General features: G+C 36.8%; 1 protein-coding gene across 2 annotated transcripts; it reads left to right on the forward strand.

Annotated features, from left to right (window-relative positions):
- The first annotated feature begins 385 nt into the window (after positions 1 to 385).
- On the forward strand, positions 386 to 22,114 carry TAGLN3 (transgelin 3). 2 transcript variants are annotated; one of them, XM_012544510.3, is made up of 5 exons: positions 386 to 696; positions 1,183 to 1,364; positions 2,537 to 2,711; positions 19,629 to 19,731; positions 21,417 to 21,920. In XM_012544510.3, exons 2-5 carry the CDS (start codon positions 1,185 to 1,187, stop codon positions 21,556 to 21,558), a joined length of 600 nt encoding a protein of 199 aa, XP_012399964.1. In that variant the 5' UTR covers positions 386 to 696; positions 1,183 to 1,184; the 3' UTR covers positions 21,559 to 21,920. The 2 variants fall into 2 exon arrangements, with proteins under 2 accessions (XP_012399964.1, XP_012399965.1); XM_012544511.3 differs by lacking the exon at positions 386 to 696 and having other exon boundaries at positions 727 to 1,364; positions 21,417 to 22,114.
- The last annotated feature ends 2,241 nt before the right edge of the window (positions 22,115 to 24,355 follow it).

A 24,355-nucleotide genomic window follows, 5' to 3' on the forward strand; every position in this document is an offset into this window, starting at 1 on the left:
CCTTTCTTTAAACATCAGATTACAAAAATAGCGAGTTAACAAAGGCAATAAAAGCTTATTTTAAAAAATTGAGTTGAATTTTAAATTTGATTTCCAAGGAGGAGTATAGTTTTGGAATGAAATCTGGGATGGGCCCAAAAGTCAGTGGCAATCAGCCCTGTGCTTCTGCAATGGTGGACAATGGAGGAAAGTGTTTTTTTTCCTCCTATACCAGATGGGCAATAGATACAAAAGGCTCTCTAGAGATTTACACACTCCTCTCTTCAACATTGTCTCCCTCCCATATCTTTCCTTCTGCCCCAGTCCCAGATCTATTGTCCTTCTTTAGACCACAGCCTGCCTCTTATTTTCATCCCTTCTCCCAAGGGGAGGGGAAAGAATTATGCGGGAGGAGAGATGGGTAGTGCAGGCTTGAGTGACTCTGGCAGAAGTGGGTTGGTTCCTCATAGGGCTCTTAGCAACGCCCCTGGTTTGACCCTCCTCATACATGAGAAAATCAAATCAGTGCATCCTTCTCCAGATCACCATGCAGCATCAGCACCACAGCATCCAGTCATTTTCCTGCTCTGTCTGTTAATTACCAACTCCTTTAGATTCCATGATTTCAGGCTTCCTAAAGAGCAACTGAGCAGGGGGAAAACATCACCAAATTTCCCCTGCTGGCTGGCTTCGATTCAAATTTCGCTGAGCTTCCATGTACAGTATCTCTCTCTCTCTCTCTCTCTCTCTCTCTCTCTCTCTCTCTCTCTCTCTCTCTCTCTCTCTCTCTCTCTGTCTCTCTCTTTCCCTCCTTCCTTACACCCTTTCCCATCTATTCCCACCCCCACCCCCACCCCCCGACAAAGTGGGGATGCTCAGGGATCCTGCTTCCCTTTTCCGACTTGCTGGGTATTGAGTTTAAAGCTCCATCCGAATACTGATGCATTTTCCTTTCCTGGATCCAAGAGAAGCTCTGCTCACTGTCTCCATTTAAAGTGCACCCCTATTCCCCTCCCCCTCCTTTAACCTTCCTCCCCTGTTTCTCCGCTCTCCTGCTGTTACTGTCCCTGCAGCTGCTCTGAGACTCCTTACCTTTTCTTCCTGGCCCTTTAAACCAAAGCTACCGCTGTATTTGGTCTGGGATTTGGGGAGGCAGCTGCTGCTATTGTTTGAATGACGGCTGTGTTATCTCTTCTCTTCCAGAGATGGCTAACAGGGGACCGAGCTATGGTTTAAGCCGGGAGGTGCAGGAAAAGATCGAACAGAAGTATGATCAGGATTTGGAGAATAGATTAGTGGACTGGATTATTCTGCAATGTGGAGAAGACATAGAGCACCCAGCCCCTGGCCGGACCAATTTTCAGAACTGGTTAATGGATGGAACGGTAAGTATGGATTGATTTAGCATACTAGGAACGAATCTCCCCTCTTTCCTCTATTGAGAGGCGGCTAAGTTGTGTTGCTAGGCTGGCTCTATCATTCGGGAATTAACAATTTCTTGGTCTTTTCAAAGTCTATAGTGGCCCACCCTTTTTAGCTAGATTTCTGGGCTTTCCATACCTCCCAAGTATTTCTGATGGCTTTAGAGAACATTTCAGGCAATTCAAACCTACTCATCCTCTCTTAAAAGAGACAATAATTCCTTTTCACCTTCATTGTGTTATTGTTGTTGTTTCATCCTCTGCCACCAGCAGCCACCCATGGTGCATTAACTTATTTCAGAATCTGGTTGTTTTTGTTTGCTTTGTTTTCTTTTGTTTTTGTTTTTCTGCAAGTGAATGAGTTCCCTCTTGTGTTGTGGTGGTCCTATTGCTTTGTTAAGGAGACCCAGGGCTGAAGCTAGCGTGAAACCCAAAGAGGTCATTATTTAGTGATTGTTTTCCAACCAGATCCTTTCAGGGAGATAGACCACTGTCTACATGAGCTTGTGACTCAAGCCCTACTAGCCTTGCCCTGATGCTGTGATTTACTGTTACATAATATTTAACATATAATTTCACTTTATTTTCTTGGTTTGGAATTTTTTTAGGTACCCCTCCCCTCCGCCCTGTGTGTATGTGTAATTGTGGAGGAGTGTTGAGTAGGATTTTCTAATTCAGTTCTTTGTCATGGCAATAGCATGTGCTTGATTAATCACTGAGCTTGATTTCAATATTTGGATAGAAATAATAATTAAAAAATAAATCAACGAATAAGTAAATAGATAGATGCTACTGAAATAACTTCTCTGAAGCAGCCATCCCCAGTAATTAGTTGCTTATCAACATTATCTAATGAAATTTGGATCCTAGTTTCCCCAATTGTAAACAGACTTTTGTGTCCAGAGAAGTTAAGTGGTTGGTTTGTGATTGCACAGCAAATTGTTTGCTGCATAGGAAAAAAGATCTTGGATCATTTCATTTTCTCATGTAAACTGCCACACCTTTCCCTGTTCCAGTGATATTGCTTATTGTATAAATTGTCATGGATTAGGATTTGCTTTTTCTTTTGACTGTTACTTTGTGACCTGTAACTAACAATATTAGACAGACTCTTCCATCTCTCTATCCTTTTTCAGGTGCTGTGCAAGTTGATAAATAGTTTACATCCATCAGGACAAGAGCCAATCCCAAAGATCTCAGAGTCAAAAATGGCTTTCAAACAGATGGAGCAGATCTCTCAATTTTTAAAGGCTGCTGAAATATATGGAGTCAGGACCACAGATATTTTTCAGACTGTAGATCTATGGGAAGGTAAACAACTGAAGTGTTTGTGGGTAAACAGCTGATGTATATATTAACAAAAGAAGTATTTTTCCTCTCTGTTCTCTCTTCTTTCCTTCTTTTCTCTCTCTCTCCTCCTTTTCTTTCTTCCTCTCTCTCTTCCTTCCTTCCCTTCTTCCTTACTTCTTTCCTTCCCTCCTTCCTTCTTTCTCTTCTTCCTTCTCCCTTGTCTTTCTTTTTCCAGCTTAACATTTCCACTCTCCTCTGTGTCTCTGTGTTTCTCACCATTTTTCACTTTGATTCCTTCCTCTACCCAGAGAAATCTTCTAGTTCCATTATCCCAATTGTCTGCCAGTTTTCTGTTATTATAATGCTATGTCAGTGGTGTGTTTTAGATCTCTTTTGTGGTAGATGTCTCACATTGAGTATATCCTGGAACCTTTTCAATTTGACAAGTAACTAAAAGACATCATTTGAAAGAAAAATGTACACTAAATATATTTTATTTCTCTTACCTCACCCACAACATACTTTTCCCAAACAAACATCAGCTAATAGAAAAGTGGTATGGTAAAGGTGATTGACCTGTATAATGATACAATAATGCAATTAATACAAAAATGAAATTTTTATTTTGTCATAAAATCTGGGAAGTGAATAATTACCCTAAATTGTAGTTACTAGTTACTTAGGTGTTCACTACATCTTCCACGGACATATCTGGTTTGCTGCTTATGATTCCTATAAAGCCTGCTTGAATCATTGAGATAGACAGTGGCTACTGAATCAACTGTTCTTTCATCTGTTTATTGTTATTGGCTGTTTCAAAAGGCCTAATAGAACAAATCAATGATGCTGTGATCCAAATGGGTTGTTCTCACATAGAGCTAACTGATGATAACAGTATTTTCTCTCCATTAGACCTAATAGTATTTTAAAATATATTGAGTGTTAATGCTAAAAGAGTTAGCCTTTCAGTTAATGCCATCTTAGATTGAACTAGTACTAGTACTTTCCTGCTAAGAAATCTAACTCATGAAAAATGATTATTACCACCTTGGCAATACCCCTATGAAAAGAGAGACAGAAGCAACATCCTTCCTGGAAAAAAAAAAGAGCAGCTGAGATTCAAAGTATGGCAGAATCATAATAGAAACTGAGAGTTTCAAGGGATAATGATTTATAGATGGAAGAGACCTTAGAGATCATCAAGCCCAACCTCTTCATTTTGCTAATAAGGAAATGAGGCCCATTAAGTGTCTTGTCCAAAGTCACACAGGAAACAAGTGACAACTACAGGATTTGAATCAGATCCTCTAATTCCAAAGTAAGTACTTCCATTGTGCTACAGTGGAAAAGAAGGGACCTTTGAGGCTATCAAGGACTCCCAATATCTGTTCACTTATTACCCAAATTTAAAGCACAGATGATAACATTACAGATTAGGAAATAAAGAAACTTAAAGATTATCTACTCTAATTTTATGATGAGAAAATTGAAAATTTAAGTCGCATTTTTAAGTGATTTGGAGCATCAGAGGTTAGATTTAAACCCAAGCTCTTTGATTCCGAGGCAATGCTCATTCACAAATTCCCTGGACTATGATCTATTTTAACACAAAGTTACCATGTAAAGTCAGGCCCTAGATATATGTTTGGGGATTCCATTAATAATAATTATAATGAAGAAGATGATGATGATATCATGTAGTCATTATGTGTTTCATTCTTTGCCTGAATGCTCAGTTTTCTTTAGCTACTAAAAAACTGCTATCAAAGTTAACTATTTTAGATAGAAGGCATCAGTATTGTACTGATACTGTATAGAATACTGTACAGGATAGAATGAGCTATCATGGGGCTTTGTTTTTTTAATGGGAAAATGACATAAATTAAGGCACAGAGAGTGCAGGAAAGGGAACTTGAAGGGAGGATGAATGGTGGTCTATAAAGACTGTGTTTATGTGTTATTTATTGTAACTTTAAGAACCTAAAAAAAGGAATGTCTTCCTAGTTTTGTCAAATTCCGTTAAAGGCTTTTCAAATTGCAGGTTCTCATTAAATATTTGTTGTTGGCATGTTTGATGACATATTGAAAAAAATGTATAATCACCATACTCTATCCAATCATATTCTATCATGGAGGAAAAGGGGATAGCTTAGGTACTATAATTAGCATCCCCTAAATGCAGAGTGATCCAAAAGTCTTGGTGTTTAAAATTTAAAGTTTAAAATTTTGAGAAAGGTGTTTAAAGTTTAAAACTTAAAAAACTTAAAAGATCTTGAGGAAGATCTAGAGTGAGGTTTCTAGCACATTGGATAGTACTCCTTTGAAAAATCTACTGAAAAAGGATTAAAATTACAAAGAGTAAGAGACCATCAAGGAATTATGATCTGCAATGATGGAGGAAATAGTCACATTAATGAGATCATGTATTAATTAAAGTTTTTTTTCTTTCTTTTTTTTTAAGTACTTTAGCAACTAGGCAGTGCAGTAGATTGAGCACGAGTTAAGCTCTTGTTTTAGATACTTAAAAAAAGTTGGACATGGCTGAAACAGCTGAACAGCTCTAAGAATTAGAACTGAAAGAGACCTCAGAGACCATTTATTTCACCCCACTCATTTTATATATGAGGATACAGAGGCCTAGAGAGCCAAGATTTGAACCCAGGATCTTTGTCTCCAAATCTCCCAGGACTTCTATTGCATCATGCTGCTTCCTTGATTGATTTGTACTATTGCTTCCATCCTTTAATGCATGGAACCAAGGAAAGTAGACTAGTTCTCTCTTCCTGCACTTCTATCCTTGTGATACGATTGAAGTCTTTCTTAAGGTGGGTAGAGCTAATGGGATTTATGAATGTGATCTAGAACTCAGTTTAGCAAACATTACAGTAGCAGTAAAGGAGAGAAAGGTGGAGCCAGAGAAGTCCAGAATATAGAACTGCAGCCCTTTCTGTTCCTAAAATCTTTTTTTTTGCTTGTTTAGTTATATCCAATTTCTCATGACCCCATTTGAGGTTTTCTTGGCAAAGATGCTGGAGTGGTTTGCCATTTCCTTTTCTAGCTCATTTTACTGATGAGGCAAACAGAGTTAAATGCATTGTTCAGAGTCACATAGTTAATGAATGTCTGAGGCTGGGTTTGAACTCAGTTCTTCCCGACTCTATGACCAATATTCTATCCATTGCAACAATATTATTTTCCTATGTGAAATGCTTTTTCAAAGCCATTTAAATGTCAGGAGTTATTATTTGAACTATGGTTTCTCAGTGCTGGGTAAGGATAACTGAAGCTCAGAAGGTTTATGGATGTCATCCCCTACAGCTCAAGCCAGCTTATGCCATTGACAGGAAGAAGGGGGGCTCTGGCGAGAGGAGAGAACCATCAGGGAGTGAAGCAGAGGAGACAGAATGGAACCTCAGATGAAATGCCCAGAGAGCAGTGAGTAAAAGGAGAGAGATGACTCAGAGTTAGCACAACAGTGACAGATGAAGCCCAGGAAGCAGGAGCAGGAGCTGAGCCAGACATCATGAGGAGGCATCTGCTTAGAAGAGCAGCTAAACAGGTGGAGGAGAATCACTGAGGTGTAAAAGCTCTCAGTTTAGAGAGAGAATGGCAGGACAGGATTACGTGTATGTGTGTGTGTGTGGGGGGAGGTATGTGTACAGTGACAATATCAGTTATAGACCAGCCCTATCAAACTTTGGCTCACAAATCTCCTGGCTTGTCTTCAGACTCTTCAGTGGTTTCAATGCTAACCCCAGCATATAACCCCAGGCAAGTTGTTTATCACTATTTGTCTGGGTTCATCTTCTGTAAAATGGGGACACATTTGAGAAGAAAATAACAAGGTATTCTGGTATCTTTGCCAAGAAAACTTCATGGATAATTTCATGAAGTTGGACATAACTGAAAGACTGGGCAACATTGCCATGTATCTGTCCTCTGGACATTTCATTTCTCACTTACATTTGTCTTTGATGTCTGCTTCTCTGTACCTCCCTCTGGTCCAGAGGCCCCAGCAAACCTGTAGGCATCCACTAGTCTCAGGTGATGCTCTTATGCCACGTATTCACGGAAACTCAAGGGGAAAGACTGGCCAAATGCATACTCATTTTGAGGTTTCAATTATTCAAGCAGAATGGAACTCCAGAGGCATCAGGATTCAATAACTTGAAACCCTCTTTTGACAGAGAAGCTGGAAAGGCATAGTTTTAAAAGCCCTGGCCTTGGAGTTAGAATAATGGTAATAACAATAATAGCATTTATATAGTACCTACTATGTATCCAGTGTTCTGCTAAGTGCTTTACAAATATTCTTTCATTTGATCCTCACAATAAATTTAGGAGACAGATGCTATTACTATCTACTTTTTACAGATGAAGAAATTGAGACAACAAGAAAATGTAAGCTTTAGTTTTGAGTCCAATACTTGTTAGATGTGTGACTTTAACTTATTTTAAAATATCAGTTTCTGGATTTATCAAATTGACTTGAGCTGTGCCCTATTCTACAGGCTTATTGTAAGGAAAGTGTTTTGTAAAGTTTAAAGTACTATATAATTTGTGGTATTATATTATTGTAGCATCACCATTTCTATTATATTTGTAATGAACTCTGAAATAATCAAAAAGGACCACTGTTTCTTTTTTAAAATTTCAATAGTATTTTATTTTCTAAATACATATAAAGATAGTTTTCAACATTTGTTTCTGTAAGACTTTGTGTTGCAAACATTTATTCCTCCCTCATTTACTTCTCCCCTCCCCAAGACAGGAAGTCATCTGATATTAGGTAAATATATGCAATTCGTTTAAACATATTTTCCTATCTGTCGTGTTGACAAGAAAATCAGAGCAAAGGTGAAAAAACTTGAGGAAGAAACAAACAAACAAACAAACAAAAAGTAAAAATATTATGCTTCAATCCTTATTCAGTCCCCATAGTTCTATCTCTGGATGCAGGTAGCATTTTCCATCCCCAAAAGGACCACTGTTTCTAAAAAGATCCCCAGTGTTCTCTGAATGGTGCAGAATGGTGCATAAGGTTTCAATTTGTAAAATTTAGATCAATGAGAATGAAGCATTGAAAACAAACTAAGTGTTCCCTCCCTCCCCGCCCAGTATTAGGGGAAGAGGGGCTCAGAACAGTATAGACAGATGATGGATCATAATATCTAAAATATCATTTAAAATATTTTTATTGCTAGTGTTTGTTTTTATTACTTTTATTTCCAAATAGATCTCTCTGTCTTCTCTGCCCAACAAGTCATTCCTTGTAACAAAAAGAAAAAAAATATAAAAGAAAAATAGAAAGTGAAAAAAAGCCAAAGCAGTTCTAGAAAACTTACTAATATATTTGATGATATATCCAATCGTCCACATCTTTAGAAATAGGGGTGAGGGCACATTTTCTCTCTTTTTTTCTTTTGGATGTTTTTGTCATTATAATTATACCACACTTGGGGTGTTTGCTATTCTCTCTGTTTGCTTTGTTGTAGGCGTTATATATATTGTTTTCCTGGTTGTGCTTGTTTGACTTTGCTGTCTGTTCACATAATTCTTCCCATACTTCTCTGTATTCTTTATATTCATCCTTTCCTATAAGACAGCATTATTCCATTATATTCCTATATCACAATTTGTATTGTATGGGAATATTGTTAAATCTTTTCCTTGTGTCAGTAGCTAGAGCATGATAGCCATGAATTGGCTAGTTGGTTGTCCAAAGTTTTGACATGGAAAAGTCAAAGATTTTGATCCTAGCCTTTTACAAAGTTAGGGTTAGGTTAAATGAGCATTATCTTTGAATAACAGTTTCCTGAATCATGGGAATCTGATTTAGAATAGGAAAGGGTCTCAGAGGTCATCTACTACAATATTTTATCATATAGAGAAGGAAACATCAATAAAAAGTCACCCAGGTACTAAGTAGAAGAGCTGGAATTTGAATCCAAGTCTTCTCAACTTAAATGCATTGCTTTTTTCATGGAATAGTACTGCTTGTCTATTTGGGGAGGTAGGGTACTAACCCAGTTCTTGCTGACTCTCTGGCTCTTGAAGACAGTCACTTGTTTGACCAAGGCAAATGCTGTGTGGTGGATTTTATCTTCCTCCTCCTCTTCATCATTAGGTGAATCAAGGAAGACATCCCAATCAAATGTGCTTAGCTAGGAGAGAGATGAGTGGTACAAAATCATAGGAAAAAAAACCAGTATGTAGGCAATTTAACCTATCTTTTTTTCCAGTTGATAGAAGGAGTAGGATGGAGAATAAAAACGTAGAAAGTTTCTCAAATTGCATCTATTAACAAATAGCCTGCATCAAGTAAAATCCTGTGGAAATCAACATTTAATTGTCTTGCTGGCTTTCTAGTTTTCTTTAGAGCAGGCCTTAGCCTATACCTGTTCCCTGTAATAAATAAATATGTCCTTTCCAATAGATTCTGTGGGAGGTAGGGCAATGAAACAGCCAGAGAACTCACATGGAAATAAGGAAGACTTGAACCTAGGTCTTTTATTAAAGCAGTCATTACTCTAAGACATATAAATAAACTTCAAAGAAGTTACAGTTGTGTTGCTAGAGGGTATATTACTAATAAAACCATAGGTCCTTATAGGTATATATTGGTTTCTGGGGACAGAAAGTTAAAAATGACAGGTCTTGTTTTTTATGTCTTTTATTGAGAGTGAAGGGCATGTTACAAGTAAAATTAAAATACCAGTAAGTATGTAGAAACAAAATGAACTGAGAGATGTTATAGGGTGGAGTTCTTATAATTAGGGATATGAAGAAAGAATTGATGCAGGAGGTAGCATCTGATCTGAATTTTGGAGGAAAAGGAGGATTTTAGCAGGAAGAAATATGGAGAGAATTTTATTTCAGGCAGAGAAGAAGTTAGGGGAAAATGTATGGAGGTAGGAGAAGGCAGGATGAATCATCTGATGACTAGTAATACAGTTTGATTCAATTTATAAGGTATGTCAGTTGAAGACTGTTTTATCTTAAAGGCAAAAGGGAGTATTGAGTAGGAGAGTGTCTCAGTCTTAGTGTCTCAGGAAGATTATTTTTTTAAATAAAGAATGAATTGGAAAAGGGAAAGATTGAGGAGAGGCCAATAAGGACTTTATTTGTAGTAGCTAATGTGAGAGGTGACAGGGGTCTAACCTAAAGTGGCAACCATATGGGGGAGAAGAGAACGAAGGAGAGAGACATCCAAATAGATTGAAATATGATTAGAAATAAGGGTGGGAGCCAGATTTTAACAGGTGGGGGGATCAAATGCCAGACTGATACATTTGTATTTTATTCTGATGAGATATACTGAAAGTTCTCCTCCCCCACCCCATCCATTATGTTCTACCATATCATAACTAACAGGGTGAAACTGTGGACCATTATCCTTTTCTTCTTTCTGTGATAAATTGCTGTAACCATATCCTCATCCCATTATGAAGTCGTGGAGAAAAAATGGTCCCCTCGATACTCTGTAGTCTGCTTTTAGAGCCCTGATTCTCATAGCATCTGGTCCCCTCTCCAGTTGTATAGCTGTTGCTGGTGCTTCCCCAAGGTGGTGATATTGGTAACAGTGGCTCTCTTTACAGAGGGAAAATCATTCCCTCTTTACATTTAGACAAAAGCTCCAGCAGAGGCATCTTCCTGGTCCCATGGAGTCAGTCCTGAGTGACGGACTCCAGTTTTGTTTTCAGGAGTTAGTCAGTTTGTCTGAGTTATGTCCTTCCTTCTGCAGGAAGCTTTTCCTATCCCTCAAATGCTAAGATCTTCCCTTTTCATATTTCCTTCCACCCACTCCCTTTTTCTTTCTTTTTTGTACTTGTTGTTTATATTTTGTTTCCCCGATTAGAATACTAGCACTCCAAGGATAAGCATTGTTATTTGCCCTTCTTCTTATCTCCAGTATTGAGCACAGTACCTAGCACATTGTGTATGCTTAATAAAGAAATGCTTATTGATTAACTGTATTGGTAAAAAATTTTATACAGGTTAAGGAGGAATTTATTAGAATATAACATGGATGACAATCATGAACTGATTATACATAATAACTCTCTGAACTAGGTTAGAGTAGTTCTTGTTATTGTTCAATGGTTTTGAATGATTTTTCTTTGTGATTCCATTTGAGATTTCCTTGGCAAAGATACTAGAGTGGTTTGCTATTTTCTTTTTCTGCTCATGTTACAGATGAAGAAACTGAGGTAAACAGGGTTAAGTGGCTTGCCCAGGGTCACAGTTAATAACTATGCTTGAGGCAGGTTTAGAATTTAGTTGTTTTTGATTCTAGGTCTGGCACTATTACACCAGGGTTTGTCAGTTAGTAACTCTCCCTGGATGTGACATAGAGTGAGGGTTCTTCAATTCAAGGGGGCTTCCCAATGCCAAAGTTTTCCTAGTCTTAGGAAGCCTTGAGACATTTCTGAGATCCCTCTCCCACTCCCCAAACCTGAACTAAGTCTCTGAAGTAACCTTGGAATCTTTGATTTTTGAAGAGTAGAACAATTGCTCAAGTTTCCAGTAGCTACAAGAAGGATATAAAAAATATTTGGTCAGTAACCAATTTTATAAAAAATAATCAATTATATTTCCTGTATGCATTTGCCTTTTATGTTGAAGGGGAAGTTCAAGAAGCTTTATTAAAAAAAATCAAAATCACAGATTGAGGGGACTGATAATTTGAGAATCCTTGGAATAAAAGATAAAAAGTGCAGTGGTGCTGGGAAGTGGATGGAGAGTACCATACCTTGAGGCTTTCTGGGACATGAGTGATAAGCAGAAACAATTCTTTGGGATGAGGAGAGGATAAACTAAAAGGAAAAACTTCATGTGTAATTCACAGAAGAGTTTCGAATGTGGTTCTTAAGTCTCGGCACAGATGGCTTTGTCTCTTCCTCATCTTGTCATTTCCACCCTCACTCTATTCATGAAAATATGGCTAAAGTTGGGTGGTGGTAGGAGTGGTAGGAAAGCTTAGATATGCTCCCATGTTTATCCCCAGGCTGTGGGGGAGGAAGCAAGAATTACCACGTGATTCCTTCCTGGGCAGCAGTGATAGCACTTAACTCCAGTGGCAGCTGAGCTGTGATTACATGGAGGAGGAAGCCTTTCAGTTTGTGAAGTATTTTAGGTTTTTGCCTGGGAGATATTTTCCAAGTTACATTAGGCATTGAAATTAGCTATTTCGTTTTAAACCTTTTGACCAACAGAAAGACTGAGGAAGGCTTTCTGCTCCATGTAGCCATAACAATAGTTCATCTTTATATAGACTATTATGGTTAGAAAATACTTTGATCTCAATACCTTTCCTCTCTTGAGATGAGAAGTACAAGTGTTCATATCATTTTTACCAATGGAAAAGAATCAACGTGTTGTAGTGGGAATCGTGCTAAAAATGTCAACAGAAAGACCTTAGGTTTAAATTGAGACTGACATTTTCTGGCTATGTGACCCAGCTCAAATCATCTGATTTCTTTGTGCCTCTGGCAATTCTCTGGTACTTATAGACTAAAATCAGAGACAGGTTTAGATTACACAAATCAAAAAGCAGGAATCTTTTCCTTCATTTGGATGAGAAACTGAAATTCACCAAGTTTGCAACACTAAGAAAAAAAAAGTTGGAATCAGGATTTAAACACTGCTCTCTTCTACAAGAAGTTCACCATCCTTTTTTCCCCTTAAAAGTGTTTTAGATGTCATTTTTGCCTCATTGTCATTTTCCAATAACCACTTTTCAGTAACAAAGGAAACAAAAAGGAAACATATACCCACCATATCTGAGAAATTATAAAATATTCTGTATCCGTAATCACTATGTTTTGAGGGAAGGAGGGAATATTTGTCATAACTAGTCTTGTGGAATCAGGATTTTTCATTGTACCAATCTAATTTCTGGTGGCTTTTAGTATTCTTTTCCTTTCCATTATTAAGTCCATTGTGTTTATTGATTTCTTGCTTCTGGTTCTGGTTGTTTCCCCTCAGAATCATTTAAAATGACAACTAACTTTTCCCAAGTTTCTTTAAACTCATATTGTTCTGAATAGTACAGCAAAATACCATTATATTCAGTATTATGACTGATGCAGCCATTTTCCAATTAATGGATACCTATTTTGTTCTTAGTTTTTTGTTAGTACAAAAACTTCTGTTATGAATATTTTGATCTATATGGAATTGTTTTCTTTCTTTTTTGATTTCCTGTTGTATTTGCTCAGTTTTGGGGATGAAGTACAAATAGACTTTAGTCATTTTTGTCATATATTATAAATAGTCTTCCAAGATAGTCACATCAATTCATAGGTTCAGCATGTCTAATTTCTCAGATCCTAAAATTTATCATTTCCTTTAAAAATAATCTTTAAAATTAGATTTGCAGGGCTGGTATGTGGAGGAGCAATTGGACTTGGGTCTTTTGATCCCAAAGGGACAGAACAAAGAGTAATGGATAGAAGTTTCCAAAAGACAAATTTAGGTTCAATGTCAGGAAAATTTCCTAATAATTGGAGCTATCCAAAAGTAGAATGGGCTGCTTCAAAAAATTGTGTGTTCTCCTATTTTGGTGAGTTTTAGGGAGAGACTGGAGGATATTTGTTAGATATATTATGGTTAGAATTACTTTTCATGTATTAGTTGGACTAGATAGCCACTGGGGTCCCTTCAATTCCCAAATTCTATGAATGGTATGAGATGAAATTTCAGAATTATTTTAATCTGCATTTCTCTTAGTGTTGGTGATCAGGAATATTTTTCAAATGATTGTTGATTGTTTGCATTTTTTCTTTTGAAAACTGTTGGTTCACATCTAATGAATCTATTGAGAAATGGCTCTTGTCTTACGCATTTGTGCTAATACTGTATATGTTTTGGCTGTTAGATTTTTATCAGAGCTGCAAATATTTCTTCCCCAACAGATTATTTTTTTTATTTGTTGTTATTCTAGTCTAGCATTCTTTTCCTTCCATTATTCTGCTATTCTTCTTTTCCTCAATTCCCACTATGATTTGAATAGCCTTCCAGAAAAAGACAACTATATTCTGGATATGTTATCTGTTGTTTTCTACACTGTAGGATATCCTCAAAAAACTCAGTGAGGTAAGCACCTGAACTTAAAATTGCTGAGAGACAACCATAAATCCTTAGATATTTCATTCCTCTTCCTCCTGTTCTTTTTCTCCAAGTTTTTTTAACATACACTAGGCTATCCCTTTAGGGCTGATTCTAGATTTTTCAGAGATGCAATGTGGCATGGTGAATAGAGACATCCTTGAAGCCAGGGGGACTTTGGTTCAAGTATGGCTTTTGATACATGTTGTTTGATTAGGGACAAATAATTTCTCTCAGTGTTGTAGACTAGCAGTAATCATTTTTTTTTAGTCTCAGGACTCCAATACATTCTAAAATATTATTGGGGATGCTCCTAGTAGCTTTTGTTTAAGTAGATCATATCAGTATTTATCATATTAAAAATTAAAATATCACTTATGATGAAAATATGTTTGACCTGAAGGACTTCCTGAAAAAGTCTTGGGGAACCTCAGGAGAGTTAGGACTAGATTTTAAGAACTGCTGCTCCAGACTAGACAACTATCTAAGACTAAAACTTGTAGAGGAGGTACTAACTTATATTGTTTGAGAGAGTTTTCTCCCTCTTGGAGTTCCCTATACCAGTGAAATCCCAGATCTAGTCTCTATGCCTGTTTCAGAAACAAGCAAGAAATGAGGTATTTCCTTGTGCTGTCTTTATGTTGCCCTAAAAGTTCTATTGCTTCCCTTTGGTAAGCAGTTAGTGGAAGATGCAAGAGTTAAGAGGATGAATCATGCATGATTCATCTAAAATTGAATAAGTAGCTCTGAAGTAAAATATTTTAGGTTAAGGGTTTTTATGCATAAGGGTTCATACCCAGTATGAAATGTGAATATTGAATACAGCAGGAGTTTTTAAAATCTGCCTTTAATTTCATCTCTATTTGCTTTCTTCTTTTTCTCCATCATTATCATTATCTTGATGATACAATATATTGTAGAAGGTAAGGCAGAAGTAGGAGGAAAATAATGACAAGACTAAGTCATCAGTGCAGTGGGGAAGAGGCAGAAAAAAATGTATTTCAAACCTTCCTCCAAGAATTACAAGATATGTGACCTGAGGCAAATTCCTTTACCACTAAACTTCAGTCTCTTCATATATAAAATGAGAAATTTGCATGTGATGACTCCAAAGTCCCTTCTAGCTCTAAACCTATGATCTTATGATCATATATTCCTTGTTTAAAAAAATCTTTCAGGATAGCCAAATCAGGAAAGGCCATCCTGTATTCAAATAAAAGTTGGAGGGCAGTTCCCAATGCCTTCTTTGGCTTTGATGAGTTGGGTGAGGGAACTTGTTTTTAGCTAAAATACACAATCAGGTTCTATCAGTTGCCTTGGTGATGGGGAAATCTGGTTCAATTAAAATATAACTAATTTGGTCTTGCTTTAAGTGTAGACAGATTAGTAATTAAAATTGTCTCCTCATCTTTCATTAAAGCTTGCTCAGGCTTTCTTTGTTCTATCTTTGTCCCAAGTGCCAAATCATCACATGATAAGTTTTTGCCTTCAGTAGTCTCATTTTCTTCTTTTAGTGCTATTTGTCTCTGTATCAATAAATATCCCAACATTCAGTTAAGTTTGTTATCTTTGGTCAATTTTTTTTTTAATTTCTGCCTCTATGTTCATCTTGTATTTCCATGCAGGAAGTATCTGTGATTTTAGTAGTGTAGGAACTCACAGTATGAAAACTCATACTGTTCAATGAAGAGAACATCCAGTTTAGACCCAGATAGGTCTGGGACCATATTATTTAATCTCTCTGTGATTGTTTCCTTCTTTGGAGAGGGTCAGTGACCTGCCTTGCTAGCTCTCATCTAGTAATTCAAGTTAAGTCCCTAAAAATATACACACAGTGATTTGTCCAAAGTCACATAAGTAGAAATTGTTCAAAAACTGGTTTAAACTCAACTCTTCTTGACTCCAAATGTAACACTTTCTTCACTATTCCATGTTGCCTTTTTATCCCTTGGATTTTCCTTTCTTTCCATTACTATCTGCACAGTTCTTTCTCTGACATCCCAGCATTTTCTCAAGTTTCAATCTCTTCAGAGATCACTTTCATTTTTGAAAACAAGAAGACATTAATGTTACTGGACTTCAGAATCCACTATTTGGAATGGGAAACTACCTGTCTCTCCTTAAATAAATGGGAATCTTGAATTGGACTTTTTGTGTTATTTTTTTTTTAATTCTGCCACATTTCTAACTCCAAAATCCATTTTATTCTTCCATTTTCTTTTTTCTCTGTAATTGTGTATTCCCCAATGACCAAGTCACAATAGCCAGATTCGGTAACTCTGAATATAAAGAGAGCATTTTAATACCTGTCTTAAAACTTTCTACACCACCACTGGCAGATTTAGGCTTTCCCTTTTAACCTCTGTCCTCTTCAGGTTTCCATACAACCTTCATCTCTCTTTTGTGCTGCTCACTTTGCTGTAAACATCACATGAGTTTTACCATACATCTCCTCCAGCACTGGGCCCATCTGTCACCTGGGAGAGGATGAAGAGGGGGTGGGGAGAAGAGAACAGGCTATTCTCTCCAACTATATTTTCCACTGCTTAGAGGTCACTCATCTTCTCAAATTACCTCCCTCCACCACCATCACTCCCCCCACAAGCATCCGTTATTTATCATCTCTTTTGTTCAGTTCTCTTGAAGCAACATGAACTAGAGGGATCAATCTTTAGATCCTAATGAATTCTTGGTCTAATCTGGTCTCAGAGTCAGATGAACAAAATTAAAAATCCATTTAAGACAACAACTAAATGTTTTAAACATTGGGGATTAACCATCAATATATACTGGATTTGCATAAATCCAAGTGTTTGCACAGAATAACAAAATAAATTCTTAATTTCATATACATAGATGGATACACTTAAAAATTTAAACCAATATAGGTTAGCCTTAGAAGTTAAGTGGGGTTTTTCTATACAGCATCTGCTGAAATACTCTTAACTTCATTTCTTTTCTCCATTATCAGTCTTTGGAGAAGTGTCCTTGTTGTAGTAAAAAAAAAAAAAAAAAAAAAAAAGTGAAAAAGTGCTATACTTGAAGTTAGGAGAGAGGATTTGAATCATAACTCTGACACTTAATTGATGTCTTATTGTTGTTTGTTATTCAGTCATTTCAGTCTGTCCTTCTCTTCTTGACCTTATCTGGGGTTTTCTTGGCAAAGGGACTGAATGGTTTGCTATTTCCTTCTCCAGATCATTTTATAGATAAAGAAATTGGAGGAAACAGTTAAGTTACTTACACAGGATCACCCAGTGTCTGAAGCAGATTTGAACTCAGGAAGATAAACTTCCCTGATTTCAGGACTGTATCTCATAGCTGTGTAATCATCAGCAAATTATTTTGCTTCTCCATGCCTTAATTAACACATCTGTAAAATGGGGACAATAAGTCTGGTACTATCTATCACTCAAAAAAAAAAAATGCTTCCCAAGGAAGGCATTGGGAACTGGCCTCCAACTTTTATTTGCATACAGGATGGCCTTTCCTGATTTGGCTATCCTGAAAGATTTTTTTTAAACAAGGAATATATGATCATAAGATCATAGATTTAGAGCTGGAAGGGACTTTGGAGTCATCACATCCAAATTTCTCATTTTATATATGAAGAGACTGAAGTTTAGTGGTGAAGGAATTTGCCTCAGGTCACATATCTTGTAATTCTTGGAGGAAAGTTTTAAATACATTTTTAAAAACACAAAATAGTTTATAAAGATTTATATATGCATATAGAATATGTATATTTATACATATTATTAGTTATTAGTATTTTAGTATTTACCTCCCCATTCTTTCAGTAGGAAAAGAAAAAGATATAAAGACAAACAAATTTGCATAGTTAAGCAAAACAATTCCCACTTTGACCATATTCAAAAGTGTGTGTCTTATTCTGTCTATTTAGTCCATAGCCTTTCTATCAGAAGAGAAGTAGCATTCTCACACTCCTCTGGACTCATGTGTGGTCATTGGATTGATCAGTTCTTAAATATTTCAAACTTCTTTTTTACAATGTTGTCCTATAAACTGTTCTAGTTCTGCTCACTCCATTTTGCATCAATTCATAAAAATCTTCTCAGCTTTCTTTGAAATCATCCCTTTTTCCATTCATCATTTCTTTCCCTTAGTTTCTAGTTCTTTGACATCATAGTAATAGTTGCTTGTTTACAATTGTTATTATTAACATTAATATAAGTAAAATTATTCTTATGAATCTTATCAGAGGAATTCTTGATCTCTTTAGGGATCTAGACCTAGTTGGCAGCTATTATTACTATTAAATTGTCAAGCAGAGGCGCCTATGGATAGACTTCTCTATTCATGGTCATGGTTTTGTTGAAATGGGATATTCCACCGAGTGGATAGACTTTCCTTCACCTTAGACTACTTTTCTCAATTTCCTCATTTCTAAAATGGGGGTGTTGGGCTTGGAGACCTCTGAGGTCTGTTCTAGCTCTTGATCTATTATCTATTGTCTTAAAAATACGTTAAAGCAAATGAAATCCCTGTTCTCCAGGAAGCAACTGGGATGTGTTATCCCTGACACTTGCTAATTATTTGGAATGTATTATCCACACAACAACTGTGAACTGATTAGAATCAGTGGCTGTGAACTAATTAGAATGACCCAGTGACTGTGAACTGATTAGGATTTCTTACTCAGTGACTTGAATGTGTTATTTGCTTAACTCAGGGAGTCCTGTTCATCTTCTGAAGCTTTTAACCTCAGAAACACTTAGTGTTGGAAATATCACTGTGACTTGGGGGCTTGCCAGTCACTCAATCTTGCAATGTAGGAGTCATTCTCCACTTCCATTTCTCTCTCATCCCCCATATTCAATCTGTTGCCAAGTCTTGCTAATTTTATCTCTGTGATGTCTCTTGAATATTGCCCCTTTCTTTCCTCTGAATAATACTATCACTTTAAACCCTCATCACCTCACTTGGACTATTGCAATAAGCCAGCTGGCTGGTTTGCCTGCCACAATCCATTCTATACTCCAGTCAATCTTTTTTTCAGCTCTTAAAGTGATCTTCTTAAAGTGCTAATCTGTTTATGCTCCCCTTTCTGCCTCATCTCCCACTCCCAAATGCAATGATTCCCTATTACCTGCAGCATTAAATATAAGATCCATTGGTATTCAAAGCCCTTCTAATTTGTCTCCCTCTTACACATTTCCAATCTTCTTACACTTTATAAATATCCTATACCTCCTCCCCTCTCCTACTCTGTGATTAAGCGATGCAGACATGACATCCATCTTCCTACATTTTTACTGGAGATCACTGCATGCAAAGTTCTCCCACTTCCCTTATTTTCACCTACTGGTTTCCTTGGCTTCTTTCAAGTGCTAACTAAAAGTAAACTTCTACAGAAAGTTTTTTTTAATAATGTTTCTAAATTCTAGTTTCTTTGCTCTGTGATTTCCAATTTATCTTAAAAATAGCATGTTTATACAGAGATGTTTGCAAGTTGTCTCTACCATAAGATTGTGAACTTCTCTAGAACAGGGGCTGTATTTTTACCTTTCTTTGTATCCTCAACACTTAGCACAGCACCTAGCAAACAGTAAGCATTTAATGAATATTTATTGACTTATTTATTATGTGAATTATAAGGTATTTCAGTTTTCAGCTCTAATAGTTTAAAACTGTATTAAGACTTCTGCAACACTGTACATTTGACTTGATTTTCCAAAGGACTATCTACCATGACTGGCCAAAGCTTTTTTTTTTCTTCTAGAGACCCAACCAGCCCTCCAACCCTAAATTTTTGTTTCTTCTTATGAAACATATTTTAATCTGATCCTTTTGTTGATGGATTTCTAGGGAAGGACATGGCTGCTGTGCAGAGGACCTTGATGGCATTAGGCAGCTTAGCTGTCACAAAGGATGATGGTTGCTACAGAGGAGAACCATCATGGTTTCACAGGTAAAAAACCAAAAATCCCAAACTCAATATGCTTGAAGCCAACAGTAGTCTTCAGAGAGAAGCCTGGGAGCCTGACAATATTAGCTCATATTTATCTAGGCCCAACAGCATGCTTTCCTCTGTCAGACATAAGGATCACAGAATTACAGAATTGCATATGGAAGGGACCTTACATTCATCTTGCCCAACATGACTGTTGATGAAAGAATTAGAGGCAAGTAGATATTTGGAAAGATGTGGAGAATCATTGGATTACTCACTTGAAACTGAAAGGGACTTCATTTTACAGATAAGAAAACTGAGGCCCTGAATCATTTAGTAATTTAGAAGCAGAATTGAGATTTGAACTCAGATCCTCTGATTCCAATATAAAGTCCAGTATAGTTGATAATGTGCAGGGCCTAGAGTCAGGAAGCCTGACCTTTGTTGTAGAGGACCACAGATAGTGGACCACAGCTCATCCAGAGATCCTTCAGAAAGCTAGTTCAGACATTACACTTTATGAAATCAAAACTGGCCTCACTTACTGGCTGTGTGACCCTGGGAGAGTCGTTTAACTCTGCCTCAGTTTCCTAAACTGTAAATTCATCTGTAAAATTAATTAGAGAAGAAAATGTCAATCCATTCCAGCAATTCCAAATGGGGTCATAGAGAATCAGACAAAACTGAAAAATGACTGAATAGCCTCTGATTCCAGATCTGATTATCTTTCCCCTACCTGTTTTCCCTGCTAGAATTTCAGATTCTTCCTTCACATTTATTGCATCTTAAAGTATTATTCCAATTTTTTCCTCTCTTAAAGTTGATAGGGATGATGTGGCAAGTGTGGGGCATAGTTTGAATATGAAAATGTATTTTTGATCATGAATCAAGTAGCACTTCTTGTTAGAATTGTTTTTTTTTAATTTTCTATTAATAAAATGCATGGTCTCTGTTTTTCAGTCATCTGACTCTTCATGACCCCATTTAGGGTTTGCTGAACAAAAATACTAGAATGGTTTGTCATTTTCTTCTCTAGATTGTTTTACAGATGAGAAGCAAACAGGGTTAAGTGACTTGCCCAAAGTCACACAATTAGTATGTATCTGAGGTCACAATTGAACTCAAGTCTTCCTGACTCCAGACCTAGCAGTCTATCCACTGTGCCAGCTAGCTTGCTGCCCACCGTCTTTGTTTCTTCACCTTTAAAGTGAAAAAATAAGATGCTCTGATTTACCTATGATCTACCTAGCTCAAGATCCCCATATTTTAAGTTTGACTAAGCTCCTTTTCATTTCGCCCAATGATTGAGATTCTATGGGGTAGAAAATAATAAAAGTACACTTAAATTAAAGGTGGTTATGGCAATGAAATTCTTGAACTGATATGAGGGGGGAGAGGAGAGAGAAGGAGAGAAAGAAGGAGGAAGGGGGGGAGAGGGAGAGAGAGAAAGAGAGACATGGGGATGGGGTGGGGCTTCATTGCCTTCCTTCATAAAAACCAGGGTAATTCTTGAAAGGGGTGGAGGGGAGAGAGAGATCTAACAAGTAAATCTTTAGAATCTGTCAATAGGTTCTGATATAATAGCCTGGAAGTAATATTATAGCTTATCTAACAACTTTATCTTGAGAGGTCAAAAAATTAAGAATAAATTTTATATACAGTTGGTTATGATGACATTTTTACTTTCTTTCCTCTCTGTGCAGGAAAGCTCAGCAGAACAGAAGAGGGTTTTCTGAAGAGCAGCTTCGCCAAGGGCAGAATGTAATAGGCCTACAGATGGGCAGCAACAAAGGAGCATCTCAGTCAGGAATGACTGGGTATGGGATGCCCAGGCAGATCATGTAAAACACTTGCTTCCCCTAAGAGAGGATGAAAAGTTCACAGCACGATCTCTGTTAAAAGAAGAAAAAGAAAAAAAAAAGTAGTAGTTAATCACCTTCCAACCTGCTCCTCTTCCTTAAAGCCTCGTTCCCTTTCTTGGTTTTTGCAACTGCTGTTTCTGCTGAGAATCCATATTTCAAATCGCTGCCACCCGGTGTTCATTATTGAACTATGCAAAGATGTACCTGCCTCTCCCAGGAGCTCTTTCCTACCCCTACTTTCCTCTCTAGTACTTTATTTATTTGGTTGTCTATTTATTTACCATCAATTCCCCTATTGTTCTTAGGTACACACGTAATTAAAAAAAAAAAAAGAAATCTTGCATCTAGAAGTGGACACCTTATTTATTTTAATTTCTGCTTGGGTCAGGGTTATTTTATAAAATCATAAGAATTAAAGTTGAAAGGAAACCTTAGAAATCTAGTAAATCCCCTCCAAGCTTTTATACTTGAGAAAACCGAGGTTCACAGAGGGAAAATAGCTTTTTCCAAGACAAAAATTCAATAAACAGTATTATGGAGATGACTGCTATTGATCAGACTTGTGCTAGGGGCTAAGAATTATTATTATTTTCTTTGATCCAGACCTGCAGTCTATTTATATAGAAAACTTTCAAAACAGTTATTTTGAAACTTACAATCTTAAAGAATTTCCTGGACCCTGAGAGGTTAAGTGAATCATTCAGAGTGATGGCAGCCAATATGTGGCAGAAGCTAGACTTGAACCCAAGACTTCTTGATTCCAAAGTAGGTCATTTGCTACTTAAAGTTACCTTTCTGGTGCTGGGAATATAACCTTGAAAAGAAACACATTCCATGCTTTCCAAGAGACAGATGACAAGTTCACAAATAAATGTGACATTTCATGGAATCATAGGTTTCAGGCTGTAATGGAATGGAGTCTAAATCTTTAATTATATACATGAGACAGTGAGGTACAGAAAGGTTAAGTCACTTAGCCACATCTAATGAATCACACAGCTAATGAATATCTAATTCACGATTTAACCTTAAATCTTCCCGATTTCAGGTCAAGTGTTCTACCTATTGTACTATCTAGCCCTCAAAGCATTAGAAATTTGAGGAGAGAAACATTGCATTTATCTAAGAAAGGAAAGCAGCAAAGGCTTTGTGAAAGAGCTAGAATCTTAAATGAGTATGCAAGAAAGAGGAATTTCCATAGGTAGGTATATGGAGAGAATGAAATGGGTTTAAATGAACAAAATGAAATGGATTTAAATTCAATAACCCCGGTCTAGGATAAACAGTGATAGAATTATGAACTTTATACTTGGAAAGAATCTCAAAGACTACCAGTTCCATTGCTGTTAAGTGGTCATCTAAATTCTATTTGAAAACTTTTAGTTGTGGGGAACTCACTTCCTTAGGAAGCATCCCATTCATATTTTAGACAGCTCTGATTGTAAATTCTACACTAAGGAAGCATTCCTATATTATCCCTTTCTCACACCAATGCCTTGTGATGATCTAAGGACTAGGTTGATATGGATTACCAGAGAGATATATCTGAAGTGCTCAAATTCTTAAGCACTGCAAGATAGCCTTTTACTTAGAAGAACATCTGGGAGAGGAAAGTAAAATCAGAATTCCCTGTAGGGAAATGTGGAGGAGAAAAAGACAGCTACTCTATTCTATTCAACTGTGTCAGGTGTAAGAATAATTCAATATATACTGCATGATTCGTTTAGTGTTTTGCAACTGACACATGGCTCAGGGATAGCTTAGCCCACAGCAAATCACTTGCACTTAGAAGATACTCCATAAGTGTATGGAATGAACAAATAATTCTCACACTTCTTGCCAGCATTATTATCACGGAATGGATACTAAATTTGAAGTCGGAAGATCTGGGTTAGAATTCTCTCTTTGCTTAATTCTCATGACTTTAATAAAGTCATTAACCTCCCTAGGATTCTACAATCTTATGATCCTATCTTTACTGCAGCAAATGAGCCATCACATCTAGAACAGAGATTGAGGCAGTTTTCCTACTAATGAAATGGAAGCATCGTGGAACAATGGAAACAGCAATAGCTCATAAAAAAATTTGGCTTCAAAAAGAGGCTGAGGGACAGCTAGGTGGTACAATAGGTAGAGCACTTGTTCTGGAGTCAAGAAGACCTGAGTTCAAATCCGGCCTCAGACTCTAGCTGTGTGACCCCAATTGCCTCAAAATCCCAAAGCAAACAACAAACCTAGCTCAGATTCTTATGCTTTGTCCCTTAACCTCTCTGGACCTCATTTTCCTCATTTGCAAAATTAAGGGTTGGAGTAGGCCAGCTGATCTCAAACATTTTGGTCTTGTGACCCTTTTACAATCTTAAAAATTATTGAGTACTCCAAAAGTTATTGTTTTGGTTGAAGTATATGAAAGAAATTCAACGTCACTGTGATATATAAAAGGGAAGATAAATTTAATAAGCAAATAACATTTTGATGTTCTTATAAAAATAGTTTTGACCTCATAAAAAGGTTCTGGGGATTCTCAGGGGTCACTCCTCAGAGTAGATATTGAGAACTACTGGACAAGATGGTCTTTAGAGTCTTGGTCTTCTTCACCTTTAGAGCTCTGGTACTGTGATCCTATGAAAGTTTGATTTCCTGGAGAGTTAATTTTTTAAAAACTTAAAAAATACAGAGAAATGTGATGTTCTCAAATATCTTCCACTCTCAAACCACTTTTCTGTAGGAAAAGATTCAAGAGACCACCTATACACCTGTTTTTACTCATTTAAAAACAT

The sequence above is a fragment of the Sarcophilus harrisii genome, chromosome 3, assembly GCF_902635505.1.
Source record: "Sarcophilus harrisii chromosome 3, mSarHar1.11, whole genome shotgun sequence".
In the NCBI taxonomy this organism is placed as follows: Eukaryota; Metazoa; Chordata; class Mammalia; order Dasyuromorphia; family Dasyuridae; genus Sarcophilus; species Sarcophilus harrisii.

Bases quoted from the DNA above. Each gene is read 5' to 3' on its own strand.
- TAGLN3 (XM_012544510.3), top strand. From the start codon at position 1,185: ATGGCTAACAGGGGACCGAGCTATGGTTTAAGCCGGGAGGTGCAGGAA. The intron at 2,712-19,628 runs GTAAACAACTGA...ATGGATTTCTAG, and splicing joins GACTGTAGATCTATGGGAAG to GGAAGGACATGGCTGCTGTG. The intron at 19,732-21,416 runs GTAAAAAACCAA...CTCTCTGTGCAG, and splicing joins GAACCATCATGGTTTCACAG to GAAAGCTCAGCAGAACAGAA.